The sequence below is a fragment of the Acinonyx jubatus genome, chromosome D3 (assembly GCF_027475565.1).
Source record: "Acinonyx jubatus isolate Ajub_Pintada_27869175 chromosome D3, VMU_Ajub_asm_v1.0, whole genome shotgun sequence".
NCBI classification, from domain to species: Eukaryota; Metazoa; Chordata; class Mammalia; order Carnivora; family Felidae; genus Acinonyx; species Acinonyx jubatus.
The window spans coordinates 23,937,609-23,963,517 of NC_069392.1; the positions used below are offsets into that span (position 1 = coordinate 23,937,609).

At 41.0% G+C, this 25,909-nt stretch overlaps 1 protein-coding gene across 5 annotated transcripts in view; it reads left to right on the plus strand.

The window, feature by feature from the left end:
• TTC28 (tetratricopeptide repeat domain 28) overlaps nucleotides 1-25,909 on the plus strand; it is a 625,904-nt gene that overhangs the window by 438,598 nt on the left and 161,397 nt on the right. For all 5 annotated transcript variants that reach the window (XM_027050850.2, XM_027050848.2, XM_027050849.2 and 2 more), the window contains one exon: nucleotides 6,990-7,497. In XM_027050850.2, coding sequence (XP_026906651.2) covers nucleotides 6,990-7,497 — 508 coding nt within the window. The remainder of the gene's footprint in view (nucleotides 1-6,989; nucleotides 7,498-25,909) is intronic.

Consider the following 25,909-nt stretch of genomic DNA (forward strand, 5'->3'; position numbering starts at 1 on the left):
TTTATTTATTTTTAAATTAATAGACTTCATTTTGTAGAGCACTTTTAGATTTATAGAGAATTGAGTAGATAGTACAGAGAGATCCCACTTGCTTGCTCTCCTCCACTCAGTTTCCCCTATTCTTAACATTTTGTGTTAGTGTGATACAGTTGTTACAAATGACAAATCAGGGGTGCCTGGGTGGCTGGGTTGGTTGAGCGTCCGACTTCGGCTCAGGTCATGATCTCATGGTCTGTGAGTTCGAGCCCCGCGTCGGGCTGTGTGCTGACAGCTCAGAGCCTGGAGCCTGTTTCAGATTCTGTGTCTCCCTCTCTCTCTGCCCCTCCCCTGTTCACGCCCTGTCTCTCTCTGTCTCAAAAATAAATAAACGTTAAAAAAAAATAAAAAAAAAACCCAAATGACAAATCAATATTGGTATATTATTGCCAGCTGAAGTTCACAGTTTACATCGTTTACATTAGGGTTCACTGTTGGTATTGTACAGCCTATTGACAATGCATTATGTCCTGTGGCCACCATTTAGGTATCATGCAGAAGCGTTTCACTGTCCTAAAAATTCTCTGTACTCCACTTATTTATTCATTCTTTCCCTGCAACCACTGATTTCCTGTTTTCTTTTTTCTTTTTCTGTAGTTTTGCCTTTTATAGAATGTCAATAGTTGGGATCATACAGTATGCAACCTTTTCAGACTGGCTTCTTTCGTTAAGCAATGTATATTTAAGGGTTCCTGGATGTCTCTTTGTGGCACCATCCTCTTTTCAGCACTGAATAATATTCCATTGTAAGGATGTCCCAGGGTTTATGCATTCACCTTTTGGAGGACGTCTTGGTTGCTTCCAGTTTTTTGTAATTATAAATTCATATGCAGGCTTTTGTGTGAACATAAGTTTTTATTTCATTAGGGTCAGTACATGGGAGCAGGATTGCCGGATCATATGGTAAGAATATGCTTAGTTTGTAGGAGACTGCCCAACTGTCTTCCAAAGTGCCTGTCCCATTTTGCATTCCTACCAACAATGAAATGAGAGTTCCTGTTACTCCACATCCTCACCAGCATTCTGTGTTGTTAGTTTTTTGGATTTTAGTTATTCTAATAGGTGTGTAGTGCTATCTCATTGTTTGAATTTTCAGTTCCCTGGTAGCATATGATGTGAAGCATCTTTTCTTATGCCTATTTGCCATCATTATATCTTCTTTGGTGAGGGTGTCTATTCAGATCTTTTGTCCATTTTAAAATTGTTTGTTTTTTTTTTTAATTTTTTTGTTAAGCTTTTAAGGTTTTGTTTATTTGTTTGTTTGCATATTTTGGATACAAGCCTTTTGTCAGATATGTGTTTTGCAAATATTTTCTCCCAGCCTATAGCTTATCTTTTTATTTTCTTAACAGTATCTTTTGCAGAGCAGGTTTTTTTTACGTTTATTTATTTATTTGAGAGATACACTGCGTAAGTAGGGGAGGGGCAGAGAGGGGGAGAGAGAGAGGATATCAAGCAGGTTCCACACCGTAAGTGCAGAGCCCAGTGTGGGGCTTGAACTCATGAAACCGTGAGATCATGACCTGAGCCAAAACCAAGAGCTGGATGCTGAACCGACTGAGCCACCCGGGCGCCCCTACATAGCACTTTTAAATAAAGTTCGACTTATCACTTTTTTCCCCCATGGGTCATGCCTTTGGTCTTATATCTGAAAATTCAATTGCCAAACCCCAGGTCCCCTAGATTTTCTCTCATGCTATCTTCTAGAAGTTTTATAGTTCTGCATTTTACATTTTGATCTATGAGCCATTTCAAGTCAGCTTGTGTTAAAGATGTAAGGTCTGCGTCTAGGTTGACCTTTTTGCATATGTGCATGTCTGGTTGCTCTAGTACCCTTTGTTGAAAAGACTATCCTTTATCCATTGAATTACCTTTGCTCCTTTGTCAAAAATTAGTTGACTGTGTTTATGTAAGCCTAGAGACTTTTCATGAATGGACGAAAAGATGAACAAATCAACCGACAGACCCTAAATATGCCAATGTCTGTGTCAGCTTTGACCACTTGGAAGTAAAGTGCTTTTAGCAATATTAAGTGTTGGATGTGCCAATGATTCTAGAATACCCCTGGGTAAAGGGTGAATTTCCTCATGCCTACATTTGAAGAAGAATATGAGTAATGTGCTTCAGTATATGAAAATGATTATACATCTTACCATCAGTGGGGCAAGCGTCTTGTGTTGTCTTTTTAGTTCTGGTGACATAACTTCATGTTCTATTTTCTGGTCATTTTCTGCCACATCTTTAAACTTTTTATTTAGTACTCACCACAGCACTGGAAAGTATTGTCCCATTTTACAGACAAGGAAACTGGGGCTCAAAGACGTCACATAACTTGTGCAACATCACACAGTTTGTCATTGAAGCTGTGTGTGCCTGATCTGAGAGTCTGTCCCTTTTCTTCTACATCTCTCTCCCTCTTGGGTTGTAGTGGGTTAACCTAGGACCTTGGGATTGTGGATGCTGAACTCGCAGGCATGGAATACAAGGTGCATGTGGATTTAGTCAGTTAAGAAGAAAAACCACATTTCTGGTACTAGCTAGTGTTTTCCCCCCCCCCCCTTTTTTTAATGTTTAGTTTTGAGAGAGAGCGCGCGCAAGACCAAGCAGGGGAGGGGCAGAGAGAGGGAGACAGAGCATCCAAAGCAGGCTCTGCATTGATAACAGAGAGCCCGATGCGGGGCTCGAACTCACAAACCCTGAGATCATGACCTGAGCCCAAGCCGGTCGCTTAACTGATTGAGCACCCTGGTGCCCCTGTATTTACCCCTTTAAGAAACTACCTGCAGTATTCTTTGTATGTGCAGTTAATCTCCCCACAAAATATAACCCATATGAAAAATACATACAGTAAGAGTTGGGGGGGATTGCTAGATGTGAAGGAAAACAATCATAGGCTTTAAAATAATCTTTAATGGAAAATAAAGTAAAATAAAATAATCTTTAATGGTCATGTTATCAATGTGGTTATAGTTTGGGTAGTTTAAACTTTCTCTATTTTATGCTCAAGCTAAAAGTTTAAAGGTGGTTTGAAAATGTATGAGCAAATTTCCTTCTTTAGTCTCATGAAACAGACTTGTCAGATGTGGTTCTTCTGCAAATATTCAGGTCACAGAGCAAAGGGTGAGGACTCCTGTGTGCTATGTCTACAGCTGATACCATGCGTTGGCAGGAACATGAGTAATTTATATCCTGTAGAAAGAGAAAAGTATTGTCTTATCCCAACCAGATAGTTTGTTAGCATAACTGTTTGTGTGCATTTTAGTATTCAAATACAGATGTTCCAAAATGTTTCCACTGTGGAAAGCAGCTGCTGCTATTCTAGCACAAAAATCTCAAAGAGATTAATCTACAAAGGCAGCGTGAACCTTAGTGGCAAATGAAGCATCTGCTTGAGGTGGGGCCTGTGATTCCCCATAGAGGGTGGATCTTCAGATTCTCGTTAACAGCCCGAAACCATGTTTCAGATCTAAGCTTATTCTACAGGAACAGGAACAAAGACAAGTGATTAATTTGTAATTCACTTAGCTGATAAATATCATCCCATGTTATTTGCCCAAGGGCTGTAAAACACTGGACTTTATTTCCTGTGGCAACTGATAGGAATATAGTTGTTTGGTCATAATGACTGATGTTTTCAGTTGCCATTACTGGCTTCTGCTAGGTGACAGAGCTTCACCCAGCCAGCTTGCAGTCGTAAACCATCCATCCACACCTTAGTGATGCACTCACAGAGAACTTTATGGTTTCTGCAGGACACTCACATGCACTGCTTCATCTGTCCCCATCCTTGCCTTGGAAAGTATGTACACTGTCCTTATCAGTCCGATTTACATATAAAGGAAATCTGGATGAAGGAGTGAAGTGACTTCTCGGGGTTACACAGCCAGGGCTTCTGACTAAATCCTGTTCCATCCTTATATTGCATCAAGACTGCCTCTCTAATTTCAGAGGCTATGATGTGTGCTTCATAAATTATATTATCCTTTCTAGAGATGCTGGTTTCTGGGACACCTGCCATGGAGAGCCGCAGCCTGATGGCGCTGCCTAGTAACTGGAGGGTGCCCCAGGAAGAGTGAATATAGTAGTCCTCCCCTCATTTTCCCACACCCCAGAGGGGAAAGGCCCCAATACTCCCTTTCCTTATGTTCAGAGAACTTCAGCCATGGAGCTCCTGTGTCTCTGTAGCATTTAGAGAAATGAAAATCCGAAGCAGGAGATCCCGTGGCTATCATTTGCCATAAGCTGGAAGTTCCTAGGATCAGAGATGCCTGGGGTGTTGTGCCTGCCCCAGGCCTTATAAAGTCCATCCCCTGCAGTGTTTGAGGGCTCATTGCCTCCAACCAGATCTACGATTTGGAATTATCTAGTGAATTATTTATGTTTTTTACATTTGACGGAGGCTCATGGCTGAGTTTGAAAACACTCAATTCCTGGTGCACTGCTGGGACCTAGAACTGTCTGGAAAACTGAGGCTCAGAGCAGTTAAGTTTCTAAAGGTCCCAGAGCTAGTAATGGGCAGTACAGTTTTAAATCAAATGTGTCTGATTCTCTTTTTTTTTCTTTTTTGAAGTTTCTTTATTTTGAGAGACAGATAATGTGAGAGGGGGTGGGGCAGAGACAGAAGGAGAGAAAGAGAATTCCAAGCAGGCTCCACACTGCCAGTGCAGAGCCTGTCAACAGGGCTTGATCCCATGAACCATGAGATCATGACCTGAGCTGAAATCAAAAGTTGGGCGCTTAACCATCTGAGCCACCCAAGCACCCCAAGTGTGTCTGATTCTAAGTTACACTAGCTCTTTAGTGAAAAATCTGTGTGCAACAAAGATTTCTAGGTAGGAGGGTTAGTGGACTGTGTTCTGCTCCTTAACCAGGCTTGGGTGGAGAACCCCAGAGAGTGAGGTGGGAGGACCCATTACAGAAGAAGATGAAAGAGGCTCTGAGTCCCTGGGCCTGCAGCAAAGGAGGAAAAGGAGACTGTTGGTGGGGGAAGGGGAGGTGTGGGCAGCAGAAAGGCCCGTGTGCAATGTGCTGATGTGCACTTCTAACCTTGTCCCAAAGAGACTCCTCAAGTGGGAAGCTGAGACCAGGATATGTCCAAGTGCTGTGCTCTTTGGTGACGTCATTGCTGCTCCTGCTAGAAACACACTACTGCAGCATTGTGACCTCTCTGGAATCATTTGTGCTCTTCTCTACTCAGAGAAAAACCCAAAAAAGTAAATTTCTAAGTATTTATTTCCCCTCTGTTTTCCCAAATCTCTTTGTTGGAACATCTGTGAAATGATAAAAGCAACTTAAAATGATATGGAACCCTTTGCAAATACACAATTTGCAAATACCATAAAGACGGTCAGTGCTTGAATTATTTTGATCAAGAACTGCTATTTCGCAGGCAAAGAAATGGAGTGGCAAATCACTCACTTCTATAAAATATTAATAAAAGTGTTCTGAAGTGTACGAAGAACACATCTCATGAAGAAATACCCTTACTCCAGGTGGGACAGCCTTGCTTCCTTGTTATTACCTAGCCTTGGGGCCCTAGTGGAAATCATTTGCCTACCTGTGACTAAGCACACCCTTGGTTCTGCCGGGATCACATGCTCCTGTCGAGAAGAGGGTTCATTATGAAGAAAGGAGGATACATGGGTTTAGCTGTAGGCACAGTATGAAGGAAGGGAAGGGTAGGCAAGTCTCCAACTTGTAGAATCAAAAGGTGGGTGGGAGATGGGTTAAACAGGTGATGGGATTAAGAAGGGCACTTGTGATGAGCATATAACCGGGTATCGTATGGAAGTGTCGAATCACTAAATTCTACACCCAAAACTAATATTACACTGTATGTTCATTAACTGGAATTTAAATAAAAACTTAATTATTAGCAATTAAAAAAATAAGGAGGTTAGAAAAAGCCCAGTGTAACTTCCCTTTTATGTCTCTGCAAAGGAGTTAGAAACTAAAGACCTAGAATCCAAGACTATATACACTTGGGGAAGATTCCAGAACCCTTGTAACTCTTTTGTTGTTTTTGTTGTCCCTATTGGGTTCACTCTATCAACATACAGTCCTTTTCTGAAACCTTTAAGACAAAAAAGGCTCATGTACTTTTCTTTACACAAGAACCACAGGTGAGGCCAGCATTGTGAGGAGACGAGGAATATAGCATCTTTGTGCACAGAGGCCAGGGTCAGAAGAGCCTCTAGGCATGAGGAACAAAGCTGGAAGAGTCAGTGTGGGCCTGAAAAGAGGTGGTGAGGCCAGATGGGGACCCTCCCCCCCCCCCCCCCCCCCCAGTTAGAGGCCTAGGTTGGAACCACCCATTTTTTCCTCTGGGGTTTGTCCAAATCTAAGTCTTCCGTGGTAATCAGCACTGATAAAGTCCCACTGAGGGAACAAAAAGTAAGAGAACAGGATCCTCCAGTGGGTCCTGAGTCACAAAATTATCAATCATCATCCTAAACATCTCCCTTACCACTAATCTATCCATTTGCTTTGGGAGAAAGCATTAGAGAAATGCCCAGGAATGCAAAGACCCAAGCATGGATTTTTCATGAATTTCCTCGGCTATATTATATGTCATAATTAATTCTGGTTTTCCTCAACATTTTCTTACACTACAGAAGTTAGTGGCCATTAACAGAGTTATAGCAGAATACTAGAAATGTCAATAAGTCTTTAAACTAAAATGAAGGTTATACGGAACACAGCCTTTTTCTATGTTTCTATGAGATTAGGTATTAAAAGTTACTGATTAAACTACAGTTGTCTTCTATTAGGAACTTGCTGTTTGAATGGGCTCTTTTTCAGTTGTGCACAGGTCTGCAGCCCACTGATAGAAACACCATTAGGAGTTGAGTTGGATGGTCACAGGCAAACCCTGAACATTTTATCTGCTAAAACAAGCCAAAGCTACTTTCTGATGTGCTTTTCATTCTCTGCTTTATCCTTTCCCCATCCAGGCAGCTTCATCAGCCCTGAGCAGTCTGGGCCACGTGTACACAGCCATTGGTGACTACCCCAATGCACTGGCCAGTCACAAACAGTGTGTTCTTCTTGCCAAGCAATCCAAAGATGAGCTTTCGGAGGCCCGAGAACTTGGCAACATGGGAGCTGTGTATATTGCCATGGGTGACTTTGAGAACGCTGTGCAGTGCCATGAGCAGCATCTGAAGATAGCCAAGGACCTGGGGAACAAGCGAGAAGAGGCCCGGGCCTACAGTAACCTGGGCAGTGCCTATCACTACAGGAGAAACTTTGACAAGGCCATGTCTTATCACAACTACGTGCTGGAGCTGGCACAGGAGTTGATGGAGAAGGCCATTGAGATGCGGGCCTATGCTGGCCTGGGCCATGCTGCCAGGTGCATGCAGGATTTGGAGAGAGCTAAACAGTACCATGAGCAGCAGCTGGGCATTGCTGAAGATCTCAAGGACCGGGCTGCAGAGGGGCGAGCATCCTCCAATCTGGGTAAGGACAGGATTGCTTGCGGGATTTCAGGGTCAATGCCTTGGGGCTGGAAATAGCTGAGGTAGCCCACTATCTCTTACAGGAATCTGTGTGTTTGTAGTCAAAAGAATCTCCGCATTGTGTGTGTTGTGTATTTCTTTTAGATATATTTCCTTAGAGCCTGCCTGGTCTAAATCACACGGTCCTTCCTGCCATCACAGTGCGGCAAGGATTAGAATTCTGAATACTGGAAAAACAAAACACCCCAACCTTGTAATCTGTTTAGAGAGAAGAGCAACCAGATTTATCTAATTAGAGAGAAAGAGAATGAAATCAGGATATAAAAGCTATGTTTGCTTTAAATGAAAGAGAAGCTGCTAGGAAGTCATCAATGGAAGGGAATTTGAGAAGAATTTTGTTTAAAGGGATTTCTTTACTTGGTGACTTTAATGCCACAGGAAACCGTATTTTTTCCTCAAAAGTGTGTGTATTCACAAATGACGCTGCTAGTTTTAGTATAAATGAAAAATTATTTTTGAAAGATCTATTTAAGTTAGATTTGCAGTCACTGGTAGGACTTGGTTATAATTAAGACATAAATTTGGTGGAATTTATATGTCATGGTGAGAGACAGTAAGTATTGGTAACTGGCTGCTTTTTAGAAGACACTGTTACCTTGTTTCTACTCAAACAGATGTGGGTACACGATGAATGGAGGGAACAGATGCATTTGCAAGTATGAGCTGAACTCATCCCTGAGTCCCATTGTTTGTTCTGTGTCCACATGGACTCAGGGCAGGGAGAGGACAAGGAGAAGGTCACCTTATTGCTACTAGTGTATGTTTATCAGGTATTAGTAGCAGCGGAAGGTAAAACTCAGCCCCCTTTTCTTATGACCTACAAAACCAAGGCACCCCCTTGTCTATTTATATAATTTTAAGCACTCCTCCGTCACCTCTACCTCTGTTTATTGTAACCATATGTTTCCTGAATATAGTTGTTAGAAAATGTCTGGCAGATCCCAGGAGATTACTCTGAAGATAGTATCAAGATCCGAATGAGAGTCTAGAGAGTCTGATAACCGTAGAAATAAGCTCTTGGCATTATATATTCATTCAATAGATTACAAGTATTTATTGAATCATTACTCAGTGTTGAATCCTGGAATAGTTGCCCTAGGGATAGAAATGTTAAAAAAAAAAAAAAAAAACTTTGCCCTCAAAGAGCTTACAATTTAGTAGGGAAAATAAGACAAATACATAGGGCAACAGTGGCTTCTCTACAAGACAGTATTAGTGATGCTGGCGTTTCCGTGAAATTGCAAGAAGGAAGACCCCGAGGGCTGGGAATAGCCTGGAAACTTCTTGGAGGAGATTATAGACCTCTTTACACCTTGAATAATAGGTGAGATTTGGCCAGGAATGAGATGGCATTGATGGGAAGGCATATGTAAAAGAATGGATTGGCATGTCTGAAGGACGGTGGCAGAGTAGCCTTCAGGAATACACTAGAGGATGGCAGATTAGTATGAAAACTAGGCAAGGATACGCTAGCAGAAACTCTTGAGGGTTTTGAAACATAGGAGTAAGAAGATAGACTAGATATTTAAGGAAGGCAAGTGAGTGGCACGTAGGATAGATTGGAGGGCTTGGAACGTGGAGTTTAGAAGGCTGTGCGTATTGACCATTCAGATTTTCTTTATCATCTTGTGTCAGGTTTGATAAGTTGTATTTTCCAGAGACTTTGCTCGTTTCATCTAAGTGTTGAATTTAGTGACATTAAGTTGTTCATAATATTTTCTTATTTTCTTTTTAGTGCTTGTAGGCTATCTAGTGAGGTGCCCTCTTTCAGTTTTGTTACTGGTAGTTTGTATTTTGTACCTGAAAACCACCTCACCCCCCCCCCCGCCCCCATTTCTGGATCATTCTACTTAGAGATTTATCAGTTTTCTTGATCTTTTTGAAGAACTGAGTTTTGCTTTTGTTAATTTTTTTATTGCTTGTTGTCTCTTTTCTATTTCACTTATTTCTGGTTTCTTTTTTATCGTTTTCTTCTTGCTACTGACTTTGCTAGCTTCTTAAAGTCAAACCTCAGGTGATTGACCTTGACCTTTCTTCTTTTTAATACAAGCATTTAAAAATATAAAATTTCTTTAAACACTGCTTTACCTGCATCTAATAATTTTTACCAGATTATGTTTTTATCTTCACTGAACTTAAAATATTTTCTAGGATCATTTGTGATTTCTCTTTACCTCCTAGATGGCTTATTTAATTTTAAATATTTTGGATTTTCCTAGACACATTATTATCATCAAATTTAGTTTATTTATTTTTAAATTTAGCTTAATTTCATTGTGGTCAGAAAACCTACTTCGTAGGATTTCAGCGGATGTAATGTCATAGATGTCAGTCACGGTGGTGATGGTGCTGCTCAGGTCATCTTTGTTTTGATTTTCTTTCTTTCTTTCTTTCTTTCTTTCTTTCTTTCTTTCTTTCTTTTTTTTTTTTGTCTATATGTTTTGTCAATTGCTAAGGAGATTGTTAAATCTCCAATTATTATTGTGATCTTGTCTGTTTCTCCATTTGCTTCTGTGAAACATGGTTTCATAGACTTTGAAATTCTGTCATTGGACAAATGTTCATTTGTGTGTTTGTCTTCCTGACAGATTGACCCTTTTATCATTATGAAATATTTCTTTTTTTGTCAATGGTCATACCTTTTTGTCTTGAAGTCTACTTTATCTGCTACAAACATACTCACTGCTACTTTCTTATACCTGTTGTTTGTATGGTCCATCTTTTTCCATCTCTTTACTTTCTATTTAATCTGTGTCTTTAGTTTGTTAACTGCAGATAACATCTAGTTTGAGTTTGCTTTTTTATTGATTTTGACAATTATGGCCTCTTAATTAGAGAATTTCACTCATTTAACATTTAATGTCATTATTGATGTTATATTTAGGTCTGTTATTTTACTGTTGGTTTTCTGTTTGTCCCATTTATATTTTGTTTTCTGTTCTTCCTTTCCTACAATCTGTGGTTAATTTAATCAGATAGGTTTTATTTTAACTTGTCTATTTGCTTTTTAGCTCTACCTCTTTGCATTTATTTTAGTGATTGCTCTAAGATTGCATTATCCTTAAATTTTCACAATCTACTTTGAGCTAATACCATACCACTTCCCTTAAAATGTAAGCGCCTCACAACTTTATAAACCCATTGATTCCTTACTCCCTGTTCTTTATGCTGTAGTTGTCACATATATTACTATGTCTATATTCTTTGTAAACTTCACAATACAGTGTGTTTTTTTGTTCTATACAGTTATATTAAAGAATTAAGAGGAAATATCTTTTCTGTTTACGCACTTATTTATCATTTATGGTACTTGCAGTCATTCGTAGAGATCCGAGTTTCCATCTGGTGTCATTTATCTTCAGTCTAAAGAACTTCATGTAGCATTTCTTGTAGTGCAGGTGTGCTAGTAATGAATTCTTTTCATTTTTACTTACTTTAAAATGTCTTTATTCACCTTTGTTCTTGAAGGATATTTTTGGTGGATACAGAATTCTAGGTTGATGGATTTTTTAAAAAAAGCAGTTTAAAGTAGTCTTTCCATTGTTTTTTGGTCACTATTATTTTGATGATATGTCAGTAGAATTGAAAGTATGTAGAGCATGTGCTAATTCTTTCTTGATTGCTTTCAAGATTTTCTCTACTTTGGTTTTTAGCAGTTTAACTGAAATATACCTAAATGTGGATTTCATTATATTTTTCCTTCCTCTGCTACTTTGAGCTTTGGAATCTACAGATACAGATCTTTCCCCAAACTTAGGAATTTTTTACCTATTATTTTTTCAAATGTTTCTTCTTGCCCATTCCCTCTTTCCTCTGTTCATGAGACTCTGCATTACTCTTAAGTCTTTCAATATTGTGCTATGTATTACTGAGGGTCTGTTCACATTTTAAATCTTTTTTTCTCTATATTCTTCAGATTTGAAAATTTCTGTTAATCTGCCTTTAAGTTCAATAACTCCTTATTCTGTCATCTCCAGTCTGCTTTTAAACCCATCCAGTGATACCAAGTTTGAGGTTCCCAAAGACTATTCTCACTTCAGACATCAACCATGAGCATGGGTCTCCAAGACCACCCTCGGGTTCAGTAATTCACTAGAAAGACTCCCAGAATTCACTGACAGCTGGTATACTCACGGTTATGGTTTACTACAACGAAAGGATTCAGATTAAAGTCAGCCAAGGGAAGAGACACATGGCAGGAGAGTTCTAAGCAGGAAGCTTTCCGTTGTCTTCTCCCAGTAGAGTCACAGACAGTGCCAGTGCCTGAAAAGCAACAATATCTGACAATATGCACAGACTATTATCAATCAGAGAGGCTCACTTGAGCCTCGCTGTCCAGTTTTTATTGGATCTTGGTCTCATAGATAGGTTGACCACCTGTTGGGCAATCTTCATTTCCAGCCCTCCAAAGGTTGAGCTGAAAAGCCCCACTGTAAATCACATGGTTAGCATCAACTATTTGGCAATGGTCAACACCCTCACGTAAACAAAGACACTCTTAGAGCATTCTAAGGGCTTAGAGATTGCTTCCCAGAGCTGGGGGTAAAGTCCAGACCTCTCTTTGGGCAAGGTTAATTCTTTACTGCGTAAGTGAATTTTTTATCAGACATATATTGTATTTTTAGCTTTAGAATTTCCATTTGTTTCTATTAATAAACATTTCAGTTTTTCTGCTAAGATTTATGTTTGTTCACTACATCTATTTTTCCTGTACATAGCCAAGCCTATTTATTACAAAAGCTTTTAAAACCTTGTTTGCTAATCCTGTGTGAGTCACCTCAGAGTTAGACCCCGTTATTTTTTAAATCCAGTATAGTTAACATACAGTGTTGTGTTAGTTTCAGGTGTACAATATAGTGATTCAACCATTCTATACATTACTCCGTGCTCCTCATGGTGAATATACTCTTAATCCCCTTCACCTGTTTCACCTACCACCCCACCTGCCTTCCGTCTGGTAACCATCAGTTTGTTGTCTGTAGTTAAGAGTCTATTTCAGAGGTAGACCCTATTGATTGCCTGTTGCTAATGTTGTTTTATAACAGCTTTATTGAGATATAATTCACATACTGTGCAGTTTACCCAATTAAAGTGTATAATTCAGTGGTTTTTAGTATAGTCACAGAAGTGTGCATTGATTGCCTTTTGTTTTGAATATGAGTCACATTTAATGTTTCTTTGTATATTTAATAATATGGGATTATATCCAATATTGTGAATGTTACTTTAGAGAGACTATGGATTCTGATATATTTCTCTTAACAGTATTTTGTTGTTGTTGATCTTTTACCCGTTAACTTGGCTTAATTCAAGCTCCAAATTCAGTCTTTGTGGTGGGCTGCAGCTGAAATCTGTGTTCTGATCTTTTAGCTTTAACTGGGCTGCTTAGATTCAGCCTTGCACGTGCATATTTCAGGAGATAGAGATTGGGGTAGAATTTATACTCAGAATTGAAGGCTTCCCACTGTGGCTCATTCTTCTAGTTCTCCAAGCCAGTAACATTGTGTTTCTACCTGTGTTATAGCCTGACCACATGTCACTAATTGGGGCTTTCCCTCTGGCCACGACACTCCCCCCCTCCCAAAAAAAAGGTTCCCTGGCATTTCAAAAATAGGAGACTTAACCAATGCTATTCCTTTCTTCAAAGGGTCAACTCCAACCCTCCTACAGTTCCTCGCTGATTTTGGTTACACGGTGTCTCTTCGTGGATTCCTCCCCCTGCATCCCTCCCGGCCACTCCCCACCCCCTGAGACCTTATAACTATAAAGTTGGGCTTTATATAGACATGGGCTGGTCTGAAAGGAGCTTCTCCTCCATTACTGGAAGTGGAGCTCCTCCTATTCATTTCGGACCATTAAAGTTTGCCTTGGGCACCTTTGTCTCCTGGAAAGATCAACAGTGATCTCCTCATGGCTGAGTTGAGAGATCTTTTGACAGTTCTTTTTTTTCTTTTTTTAATTTTTTTTTAAACTTTTTTTTTTTTTTTTTTTTTTGAGACAGAGAGAGACAGAGCATGAACAGGGGAGGGGCAGAGAGAGAGGGAGACACAGAATCAGAAGCAGGCTGCAGGCTCTGAGCCATCAGCCCAGAGCCCGACGCGGGGCTCAAACTCACGGACCGCGAGATCATGACCTGAGCTGAAGTCGGCCGCTTAACCGACTGAGCCACCCAGGCGCCCCGACAGTTCTAAATTTCCCTAGTCATATGCAGCATTTGTATCCTCAAACTTTTCCTTGAAATTCTCTCCTCTTCTATTGTCTGTGAAGTACTGCCCTCCTGATTTTCTTCTTGACTGCTCTTTCTGGACCTTTTACATTGGCTATTATTGTCCCTCTTTAAAAAAAAAAAAATAAGCAATTTAAAAAAGTTACAAAAGTGATAACTTCTGTAAAAGTAGTATCAAAAGTATCAAAAAATCTTATGATACCAAAGTGTATAAAGTAGAGAAAGGTCCACCTTCTTACATTATTACCTTCCCTGTTCCACTTCTCACAGTTAACCACTGTTAACAATTTGGTTAGAATCTTTCCAGACCTTTTTAGTATGTACATAAACACGTGGCAATACAATCCTATGTATAAATATACACATGTCTACAGATTATTCCTTTTTTTCCAAGACTTCTATCATAGTACATAGATTTTCCTGCAGCCCGCTTTTTTTATTCTACCTTCTGAGGCCTTTCTCTGTGTCATTCAGATAACCTACCTTATTTTTAATGGTTCCTTTCCATTGTATTGCCATTTGTTAAATATGCGAGTTCTTGTCTTTTGTTCCTTGATTGTTTTCTGTTCTTTCTTTGTATATCTCCCTTTACTGTTTTTACCAGCGTACCTTCAACTACAGCTTTAGTGTACATTGTTTCTCAGTCCATACGCACCAGCACTGACCTCCTGCCTGAGCATCATTTTCAAATTTCCATTGGCCTGGTGGATACTCCTTCCAATTTTCATGCTGATCTGTCAGAGTTAGTGAGTCCAGATGTGAAGTCTCTTTGTCCTAAATTGAATTCTTCTAGCTTCTCTAAGTTTGGTGATGACAGCCTTACTCCTCTGGCTATCTGTACTAATTTTCTATTGCTGCTGTAACAGCCACAAACTTAGTGGCTTAACCAAATTTATTTTATCAACAAGGCTGGTTTCTTCTGTAGGCTCTAGGGGACAGTCAGCTTCCAGTGGCTGCCTGGATTCCTTGGCTTGTGCCTCTTACTCCACGTACAGCGTGCAGCATTCCTTTCTGCTTCTGTCACTGCACTGCCCTCTCTGCCGCCCCGACTCCTTTCGCATCCCTCTTACAAAGACTGTCATGATTACATCAGACTCCCCTGCACAATCTAGGACAGTCTCCTCACCTCAAAACCCTTAATTTAATCACACCTGCAAAGGCCCTTTTGTCATATAAAGTGACATTCACAGGCTCTAGGAACTAGGACGCGGACATATGGGGGCGGGGGTGGCATTATTCAGCCTGTCTTAGAAATCTCAAATCATCTTTGATTTCTTCCCCTTTTTTCTCAGTTGACTGACAGTCTAACAGTTGTCAAATAAATATTCTCATAAGGGTTCTTTTCTTTCATTGTCCCTCCCTGGTTGCCCAGGTGGCTGCATTAGCCTACTAGTTGGGTTTTCCTTACCACCATGCTCTCCCTTCCATGTTTCCTCCACCCCACACATCAGTATGAGACCGATTCTCCCAAAACTGCTCTGCAGGTAGTAGTTGCTACACAGTGCACACAACTTTGTGGTCAGGGTCCTTACCTTAAAGTGGGGCTTGTCACGATTTCTAGTATTTAACTGCACTGTTTCTCTGTACATACTATTCACTTTCCCTGAAATTGGGCTTTTCCACCTTCCCTTATCTCACCACACTGGCTGTGCTCTTATCCTTGACTATATTTCCTCAAGCTGTTTTTTCCACTTAGGCCTTTTGCATCCCTATCTTGCTCGTCTAACGTTTACCCATCTTTTTTTTAGGATCATTCTAAATACTGTTCACTACTTGAAGTCTCTTGATAAAAAGTAAGTCTTTCTCTCATCTCAGCCCTAGGAACACTTTCAAAATTTCTCTTATTTATATTCAATCACAAATTTTGGTTATTTGTGTACTTGTATAGGTACCTCTACTGGATTAGAACTCAATGGAAGTATGAAGAGCATTCTATCTACAGTCTCTGTATCACTGAGTAGAACCCCTATAACTATATCTACATAGTGGATACTCAGTAAATGCTTATATAGTTAGATTGAATGAGTGAAAGCTTATCCCCAGATGTTGTGCCCAGATGATTGGAGGAAGAGTGGTGCCTTTTAAAAGAAACAGGAAGGCTGACAGGAAGAACTAGTTTGGGGAAGCAGGTGATGTTTGGTTTTGTGCATGTCCCATATGCATTTCTCTCACTTAATGTAACATGATTAAATGCTACTGGAAAGAGGTATTAAGAGGGCATCATCTCAATGGCATTATTAGATAAAGACAGAAAGCCAGCCAGTGAGACTGAGTTAGGATCACAGAGGGTAGAGGGGATCCAGGTTGAGGTTAGGGAGAAGAGAGCTTCAGGATGTGGAGGACATATCACTTTGATATCACAGAAGCCAAGGACAATGAGATTTGAGCCATTAAGAAGGTTTTCTGACAATAGAAACTTCCTGTGCACATCTGAGGGGGAAGTGGCTAGAACTTGTGGAGATGGAGAGGAGAAGGTAGAGAAGACAAGAAATCTTTGTCCTTGGTGTTCAGCATGTACTGATATTTATTATCCACCTTTATTTATTTGAAGATAAAAGAAGTAGAAATGACTTACACTCTTCAGATTTCTTATGAACAATAACAAATAGCCTAGCTGTTTTCTAAGCATGTGTCTTTGTGAAAATATTGTTAATGCTAATTTTGGCTTAGAAAATGTCCATCTTTTCTTTTATACTCAAAACAACTGTAGTCGCATGACAGTACTTCTGTAGCCTCTGGGTTTTTGGTGGCCTTTATGATCCTAATTTAGGCATTTTGGAGTCAGATCTCAGGCAGTAGAGTAGGTCACTGGAACAAAGCCTCAGTTAAAGTCCTCAGTCATCATCCTAGGTCTTCTCATTCACTGGGGACAATTGCCTCTCATCTTACTTGGGGTGAGCTACAGTCAGGAAAGTGAGAAGGGAGACCACTAAAAGGATGGCTAGTTTCAGTTTTTCTTTCCTTCCTCCCTCCCTTCCTTTCTCTTTCCTTCCTTTTTTTCCTTTTCTTTGTTTTTTTTTTCTCCCTTCCCTTCCCTTCCCTTCCCTTCCCTTCCCTTCCCTTCCCTTCCCTTCCCTTCCCTTCCCTTCCCTTCCTCCCCCCCTCCCCTCCCCTCCCCTCCCCTCCCCTCCCCTCCCCTCCCCTCTCCTCTCCTCTCCTCTCCTCTCCTCTCCTCTCCTCTCCTCTCCTCTCCTCTCCTCCCCTCTCTCTCTCCCTCCATTATAGCCTTCCTTCCAGATGAGGGTGACCTCTTAGTTTGCCACTATGCCCCTGGAATATGTATAAAGGTGAACACATTTCAGAAGCTACTTCCCACATACAACAGTGTCCAGGCTGGTTTTGTTTCTAGTATTGGGTCAAATATGAGAGAGAGAGACCCCATCAAATCCTGGGGTCAAATATCTAATAATCCATCTATGGAAAATAATTGAAATTTAAAAAATAACTGTCCCTTTTTAGTCGAAAAGACAGATCTAGAAGGTAGCTTCTTTGGGAGAGAAAAGGAAGTGGTTCATGAATTCATTTGTTCATTTAATCATTCATTCTTTTGTTCAACAAACATTTATTGAACATTAGTTATGAGATAGGCACATTAGTGCCTACATTTTAATGAGAAAAACCAATGTAGTTCCGGCCCCTATGGAGCTTATGGTTTTCCATCTAACAAGCATGTACTGAGACCTGCTCTATGCCACATTTGCATTCACTTTCATATTTAATCCTCTCCACAAACCTATGAGGTCAGGAGTATTAATTAATTTTACATATGAGAAAATCACAGCCCAGGTAGGTTAAAAAAACTCGATCCATTTAGTCTCAGGAGATCCATAGTGTGAAAGACTCATTAAGATCTCATAAAATAATGCTTGGCCTTTTTGTACCATGTTTTCAAACCATCCTGGGAGTCATGTGTCAGAGTAAAAGTTTGGTAGCCCTTCTGGCGGGTATACGTCAGGCCTCTCATTTGCAGTGCCGCAAATGATAAATGATAATCGCCAGAAGCGCTGACTTTCAGCTGTTCTAATTCTCAGATTTAAGAAATGTCACCTAAATAACTATATTTAAAAATTAAATTTTGGCAACGTGAATCAGAAAGTTCTGAATCCCCAAGGAAAGGGGGACAACACCATCATATAGGTCTGCATAATGGATACACATATTGTACCTTAATTATATGTTATTCCTGAATAAATTTTATGAATTAAATCATGACTATGAAGATATGTAGAACTCAGTATTCTAAAAAATCTTATGATAAATTTACTTTGTATATGAAAAAATATTCTATAACCTGGCACTCACTCTATTTCATCTGTTTTTCACATTTCAATTTTTATGTGTTGGAGAGAGGGAGAGAGACCTGGCTTTATAAGTAAAATGTTTATAATAATTGTGGGTAGTAATTAATTTACACTAATTGAGTGTTTTCTTTGGAAATCCACAGTGTGATTTATGGGGCCATCTTCATTTTTTTTAACTTCTTTTTAATGTTTATTTATTTTTTGAGACAGAGAAAGAGAGAGAGAACATGAGCACAGAAGGTGCAGGGAGAGAGGGAGACACCGAACCCGAAGCAGGCCCCAGGCTCTGAGCTGTCAGCACAGAGCCTGATGCGGGTCTCGAACCCACAAACCCATGAGATCATGATCTAGCCAAAGTTGGACACTTAACTGACTGAGCCACCCCGGTGCCCCATATGGGGCCATTTTCAAAATAACTGCTCAAGATGCCAAAGGGTCTTTGAGACATCCCTTAGAAGTTCTTGGCATGGCAATGTGATTTCACCATATTTGTGTTTTACAGCACTTCTTGGTCTTTCTAATAGCCCTGTGAAGTAAACTATTGTTATTCAGAGATTACCGAATGTTTGTGCCTCACCCAAGGTTATAGAGTAAGAGGCAGACTTGAGGCTGGACTTGAGGTCTCTGATTTCCATGTCCACAGACCCTTCTGTGAGGGAACATACCCACTAGAAGGGTGGACTCCAGTAAGGAGCTGTGCTAGGATTACCCCGCCTAGGGCTCAAAGCCAATGATGCTTCCTCTTCTGCACACCGTCCCCCCACCCAACCCTTCATAGTAGAAGATGGAAAAGAAGAAGCACCACTAGAAGGGTTATAGGTCACCTTGAAGCAGTGGTCCCTGCTTGTGCCCAGGGACAAAACAGCAAGTGCTCCTAGAGAAGTATAGGCACCATCAGAACGGAAGAGCCCTTTCTTCTCTTTTCCCAGAGAAGCTGTTGTCTATTGAGTACTTGCACTGAGATAGACTCTTTGCGTACATTATTTCATTCTCACTACAAAGCTGTGTGGTAGGCATAGAAGGAAAGATGCTGGCTCAAATTCAGTGGCAAGATCCAAACTCGGGTCCGTATACTGTCCTTTAATACAGCTCACAGGCCCCCTCTGGGACCCACACATTCACTGAGCAGTTAGTTCTGCTTGAGAAGTGTAGCTGAGACTACACAGATCGTCAGAATCTAATAATGTCCATGATATAGGAAGCCAAAGCACGCACCTCTGCTTTCCATTCAAAGCAGTTCCTGTTAAGTGTCATGAAAAGGGGAAATGTAAATAGCAAAAAAAAAAAAAAAAAAAAAAAAAAAGTGACCCAGAGATGGAAAAAGATATTTCTAGACATCTAAAAGAAAGTAACAGGAATGTGCTTTCCCTGCCTGAAAGGAAAAATGAGAAATGGGGAGCATCAACCAAGACAGGAGTTTTTCTGATCAAGCACCAGAGGATTCACAGAAGATGATTCAGACCCTCATTAAGGTTGTGACATGCACATCCCGTGCTGTGCCCCACACCTATCAGTGCCTAATAAATATTAATAATATTTACTCTCTACTTTAGGTCAAGATTTGTCACCCTGCTTGTCTAGACATTGCTATTTAAAAGGAGCTGTGATTTGCTTACAGATACAGTGCATCTGTAAACATGTGAGCAGAGGCAGACGGGGCGGTAAATCTTGGTCAGAGCCGCACTTTGGACCGTTGCAGGAGAGGCTGCAAAACTGTTGTTGGAATAATGAAGTGGATGCTTGCTGCCAGATCCCAGAGTTCTGTCTCCAGCAGGCAGAGTCTCGCAGTAAATTAGCTTATGTTTCAGCTTGGCAGTTGGCACTTGGTTCATTTGTAGATGCTAATTGTAATCTGATGTTATCAGCAGCAGGTAATTGAAATGGGCTTGATGAATTACTTAATTTCTTTTAATAGCTGAGTCTTCAAGAACTGAATAAAGAAGATAAGGTGATCCGGAGGAAAATACAACAGCTCTATCTTTCTAATTAGTGCTTGGAGCTTTTTTCTTCTTTACACAAATGATTATGAACATGTGAGGCTGAATAGGTTTATGAGTCAAAAGCCCCCATGGGGGCATTTCCCATTAGGCAGCCCGGTCCTGAGCATTGATAACACTTCTGTTAGGACTTCAGAGAGGAACCCTTGAGTGATCACTTTGAAGAACATTGATTTCTGAACACAGTTGTGTTTTCGCAGACTTAGGTGGGCACCGCCTGCCAGGAGCACTGCCACTTTGGCACACGTCCTACTTTCGGTTCCTCTTCTGTGGCTGTTTCCTGCGAACGGTGCTGCCTGGCACCACGCGGTGAGCAGGGAAGCCTCACAATGATGTTAGTCATGGGCTCCTGCCACCCACACCTGGCGCTGGCACCTCCCACACCTGCCTGTCCCTAAGTCTTTCCATCTGTAGCCGTTCCTTTGTTACCCCTTGCTTTGCCAGCAGCGATGGGTGCAGATGTGACCCTGGGTCCTGCCATCTGTGCCGGGCGCTGCACGCTGGACCCTGTTACGTGACGGCGATGAGCTTTGGGGTCTTTCTTCCAGAATCACTTGGCTCTGCTCTTAGTTTCATGTTGGTTCCTTAAGGAAGCCATCTGTTTGGGGTGACTTTGGAGGAATTTACGTTTGGCCAATTTTTTCTGCAGAAAATTGAAATAACAGCAGAAAAGGTAGAGTATTAGAATCGGGCCTCTTAGACATGAGATGGCATGGCATGTGATTGTTCAGACCGTCTCTGTGGTTCTCCGGCCCGGTGGGTTCTGTTTACAGACATCTTTGCGTTAGAGGTGCAGACTCCAGGTCTCTAAGCCTCCGCCACGATTGTGGCCATGAGTGCCTTTGCTGGGAAGTGCATTGCAGGGATCCTGGTAGTGTGCTGCTTCCTGATCTGAATGGTAGTTATGTGGCTCTGCTCACCTTGGGAAAATGTGCTGAATTGTATGCCTGCAGTCTCATACCTTTCTGACAAAATGTTATACTTTAAAGGTTTACTTTTAAAAACACATTGCATTCAGGGGTAGAGTGCACCTGGGAATGTACGTTTTTCTTGATTCCACCCAGGCCCGTGGCTTTCACTACCATGCACCACCTTCCCAAACCCAGACCTCACTGCTTTTTTTTTTTTTAATGTTTATTTATTTATTTTGAGAGAGAGAATGAGAATGAGTGGGGGAGGGGCAGAGAGCGATCAGACTTCCTTCTGAGATACCCGTCTATTCCTGCTTCCCACACACCCTCATCCAGAGGCCCCAAAGAGGTCTCTCTACAAGTCTGTGACCTCATGTTGTGTGTTCCCTTTTTCTGAACACGGCAATGCAATCTCAGTGCCCAACCCAGAAATCTCAGAGTTCTCCTGGGATCCCTGCCTCCTTCCCTCATGGCCCAGACCTGCTTGGTCAATATATATATATAGTATATATGTATTACATATATACACATATTGTGTATATGATATACATATCTGCCCCCAGTTCCTGGCACAGAGCACCTAAAACTCATTTAATTCCATACATGATAACAGCCAGTGGCTGTTTGGTAGACAAACCAGGCAATTCAAGTGCTCACAGGGAAAGTACTTTGTGATTTCAGAAAGGATTACGGGGGTGTAAACTTAATAGGGAGGCGGGTTGTCAGAATACTCTTCTGTGAGGAACTGGCCCCCGTTCATCTCACTGATGCCATTTTCTGCCATTATCACCCCTCACACTCATTGCTTTCCAAACCTCTGAGCACTTTTATACCTCCATGGCTTTTCTCATGTCATTTCTTCCACCCTGAGTATCTTTCTCTTTCTCTCAAGCCTTTGAAGTCTTATTTATTTGTTCATACTTCAGACAGATGTCCTATACTCTTAATCAAGCCCCCCAGGCTCTTCTAGGAAATTTGGTGTTCCCCTTATGTTTTGTGCTTGGCACTTATTAAGTATTATCATTATTTACCAACTAGATCATAAATGCCAAGAATAGGTAAGGTATGTATCTTAAATTTTTTGTGTCCTTATTACCTAGTGTCCAACGTTTGGTCCACAGTAGGCACAGCACATGTTGTAATTTGGATGGATGAAGGATGGTGAGAGCCAAGCATTATGGAAAATGCCTGGAATTACTAACTGGAGTCTGAAGTCCAAATAATTTCTCACCTCTTTCATATTTACTGCGTTCATCCATTTGTGCCTTACTGCTCCCTTTAAGTTCAGATATCGTTCCGGCTGCCTCTGATCCCATTGCCAGGAAGGCTAATTCTGGGAAACAATGGCAGTTTCTGTATATTTTATATCGGACCTTCACATTCTCATCGGTGTAAATGATCGCTAAAACTCTTTATTGCTCTAAAAAGTTGAAACTCTACGATCTTTTCATGGAAAGACAATGTATATGGAAGCTAGAACTTGATTCCTAAAGCCTTTTAAATGAACCAAAAATATAATCAGCTTGAGAAATAGTGAAACCAGCAGGCAGTGATTAGGTTTTATGATGCCATTTTAATTTTACTCCCTGCAGTTAGGAATACTGAATCGAGCAGATTTTTCTCTTTCTTTTACACAGTCCTTCTCCCGATAGCTAAATGAGACAGTCTGATTAGCCGGCTAACTAAATAATATATTAACCATTTTGGATCTTCAGCCAAGAAGTTTACAAAGCAAGGCCCTTTGTGCAGGTTTGAAGAACCCTAATATTTGTTACTTTTGGACAAGAAGATCACTAGAGTATCACACTGTTTCTTCTTTTAAGTACATGAACGTAATGGTCTATTCTCTGCATTTAACACTTAGCCTTAGGAAACTGATACTAGCTGTACTTTTTAGGTATTCAAATAACAGGTTTCATAGAGAATATATGAAAAGGCCTTTGTGATCTCTCCAACACACCCTTGAAGTAGCACGGAAGTCATGATAATGATGAAAGCAGTGACACTCCTGGAATGCCTCCAGTGTGCTAGCGCTATACTTGATGTAGCTTCTTCGGCAGTGTTTTATTAGCTCACTTAAAAATTCACAAAGGTATGGCCTCTTATTCCCATTCAGAAATGAAAAACCTAAAGAACAGAGAGGTTAGTTGTCAAAGATCCCCCGGAAAGTGTGTGGCGGAGCTGGGCTTTGAGCCCAGAGCCGTCTGAACCTAAAGTCCGTGCTCTTTACATCATGCCCCACTGCCTCTCTAAAGCGAATGCCGAAAATTATTTAGGAAACAGCTAAAGCTCTAGCACTTTTGAGTGACTAGGACCATTTGACGTTGCTAGATGCAGGGCAACTCTATATCCTGTATCCCGGGGGTGCCTGGGACTGTCCCGGTGATAAATTACACAGTCATCCTTGCTGTACAATACTGTAAAAGCCTGTAGTGTTAGCAGTGAAGACGAGCCACCTGTGAATGGCACACCTCAGTGATCAAAATGGAGAAACCAGCATACAACCTCAGTGGTTTCTATGGTACCAGGAAGGAAAAAGAACAGTAGTACAACAGTAGTTGTAACTGGAAAAAATGGAAACTGAGCATTTCCCTTCATCCACGGCTTCTTTTCAGTCTCACTCATCCCGCTTTCTACGGGACACGCATACCACACCTACAGATTGAACGCAGGGCAGAAGTGTGGCTGCTCACATACCTCAACCTGAACTCTCCTCTCTTTTCCAGCATGAAATCCACAAGAGGCTCAAGTGTTTAAGACTCTCTTCAGCATAATTAGTAATTTCTTGGTGCCGTCAAAATGTAGCTTTCACCAAGAGCCATTTTCAGCATGTTGTTCCGCAAATTCTTCTTAAGGCTGTCTCTGACACAGCAGAAATTGCATTTGTTGAATTGGATTAAAGCTGGAATGCAACTTCTAGTGGGTATTGCTGACTCAGCGTGTCCCCACTTGACTCTGAAACAGCTTTGTTAGCTCCTGAATACAGGCACTCAGTTTTCAATGAATTTTATAAAGTGGTCCTTTCTGCCCTCCTTTGAAGAGTTAAGTTACTTGGGGAAGTGAACGCTTTCATTTTCTAGTAAAGATTACATCGGTGCCATTTAAAATGTTTCCAAGAGCAATTAAAAAGTGAAGTAAATGCTTTGTTGTTATGTGTCCAATGTGCTTGTAAAGCAACCCCTCATCAGAACAACCCCACCGGCAAAAAAAGTAACGGATTTGCGTTCTTGAGCCAGAATGTCAGAGTTGGCCACTTATTGGAAACAACAGCAATTCTGTAATTGCATTTCCTTGATTCAGATGGAAGGTCCCATCAAATCCATTATCTAATACCGAATAAGACAAAGACAGCTTATAACATGGCCCAGCTGTTGGAGTGCTCTGGAGGGAGATATAATATGCTCTGTGACTCAGTAAGCAGAAGGTAATGGACTAAAAGTTATCAAGCCCTTCACAACAAGGAGATCTGGAGTTTAACCAGAAATTTCAGACTGTCAACCTTAACAAAACAGATGGTGTTCTCCAGTTCACAGCACCATCCGGCGAGCTGGCATGTCTGCCTTGACAATTCCTGGTGCTTCTTAAATGCCTGATGGAGAAAGACATCCTCTTTGTCATCAGTGAAGAACCTGCCCTACTTTGTGTGTGACAAAGGGAGTCAGAAGTACCTATGTGCTAAATCCTTTGGCGAATATGCCTTTATGACCTTTCTCCCCTACTCCCTTTCTGCCCTCTGATGCGGTGACGTTCTGCGTAAGAATCCTGTCGGACTGTTCTTTTTCCTTCCTGGTACCATAGAAACCACTGAGGTTGTATGCTGGTTTCTCCATTTTGATCACTGAGATGTGCCATTCACAGGTGGCTCGTCTTCACTGCTAACACTACAGGCTTTTACAGTATTGTACAGCAAGGATGACTGTGTAATTTATCACCGGGACAGTCCCAGGCACCCCCGGGATACAGGATATAGAGTCGCCCTGCATCTAGCATGCCTATGAAACACCTGACTGCTGGAGTCAGATGACCTGACTTTGGATCCCAACTATGCCACTTACGGGCTTTGTGATATTGGACAAGGTGCTCAGTTGTTCTCTGCCTTGGTTTCTTCATCTGTGAAATCAGCATAATTATAGCACCATGAGTCAATATGCATAAAGCCCTTAGAACAATGCCTGGCACATAATAAATGCTCAAAAATATTATAATCACTATCATCATCATAGTTTTCTATTATGTGTGGGAGGAGTATACCATTTGTTAATCCAAAACTAAGATGCTAAGAGAAAGGTGAAAATACTACTGAAATCCATAGCATTTCTTACGCTTCAGACAATTCTGATCCATTGAAAGTTGAAGGTGGTTATCAAGGACCAGCAGTACATTTTATTTCTTCATCTCTTTTTTCCCCCCTCCAGCTTTCTTGAGACAGAATCGTCGACACGTCAACTGTTGTATAGGCTTAAGGTGTACAGTGTGATTATTTGATACGTGTACATATTGTGAAATGTTTTACCATGATGAGGTTAGTAAACACACCCTTCACCCCACACAGCCACCGTTTTGTTGTTATGCTGAGCTCATTAAAGCCCTACACTCACCGCAGGTTTCAAGTGTACAGGATAGTGTGGATGACAATAGTCATTGTGCTGTACATTAGATATTCAAACTTATTCTTCTAACTGACCAAAGTCTCTCCACTTCCCCCACCCCTCAGCCCCTGACAACCACTATTATCCTCTGTTTCTGTGAGTCTGATATTTCTAGACTCCACATATAAGTGAGATTATACAGTATTTGTCTTGCTCTGTCATTTCACTTAGCATAATGTTCTCAAGGTCCATTATGTTGTTGCAAGTGGCAGGATTTCCTTCTTTTTTATGATTAACATTCCATTACATATGTATATGTAATATATATA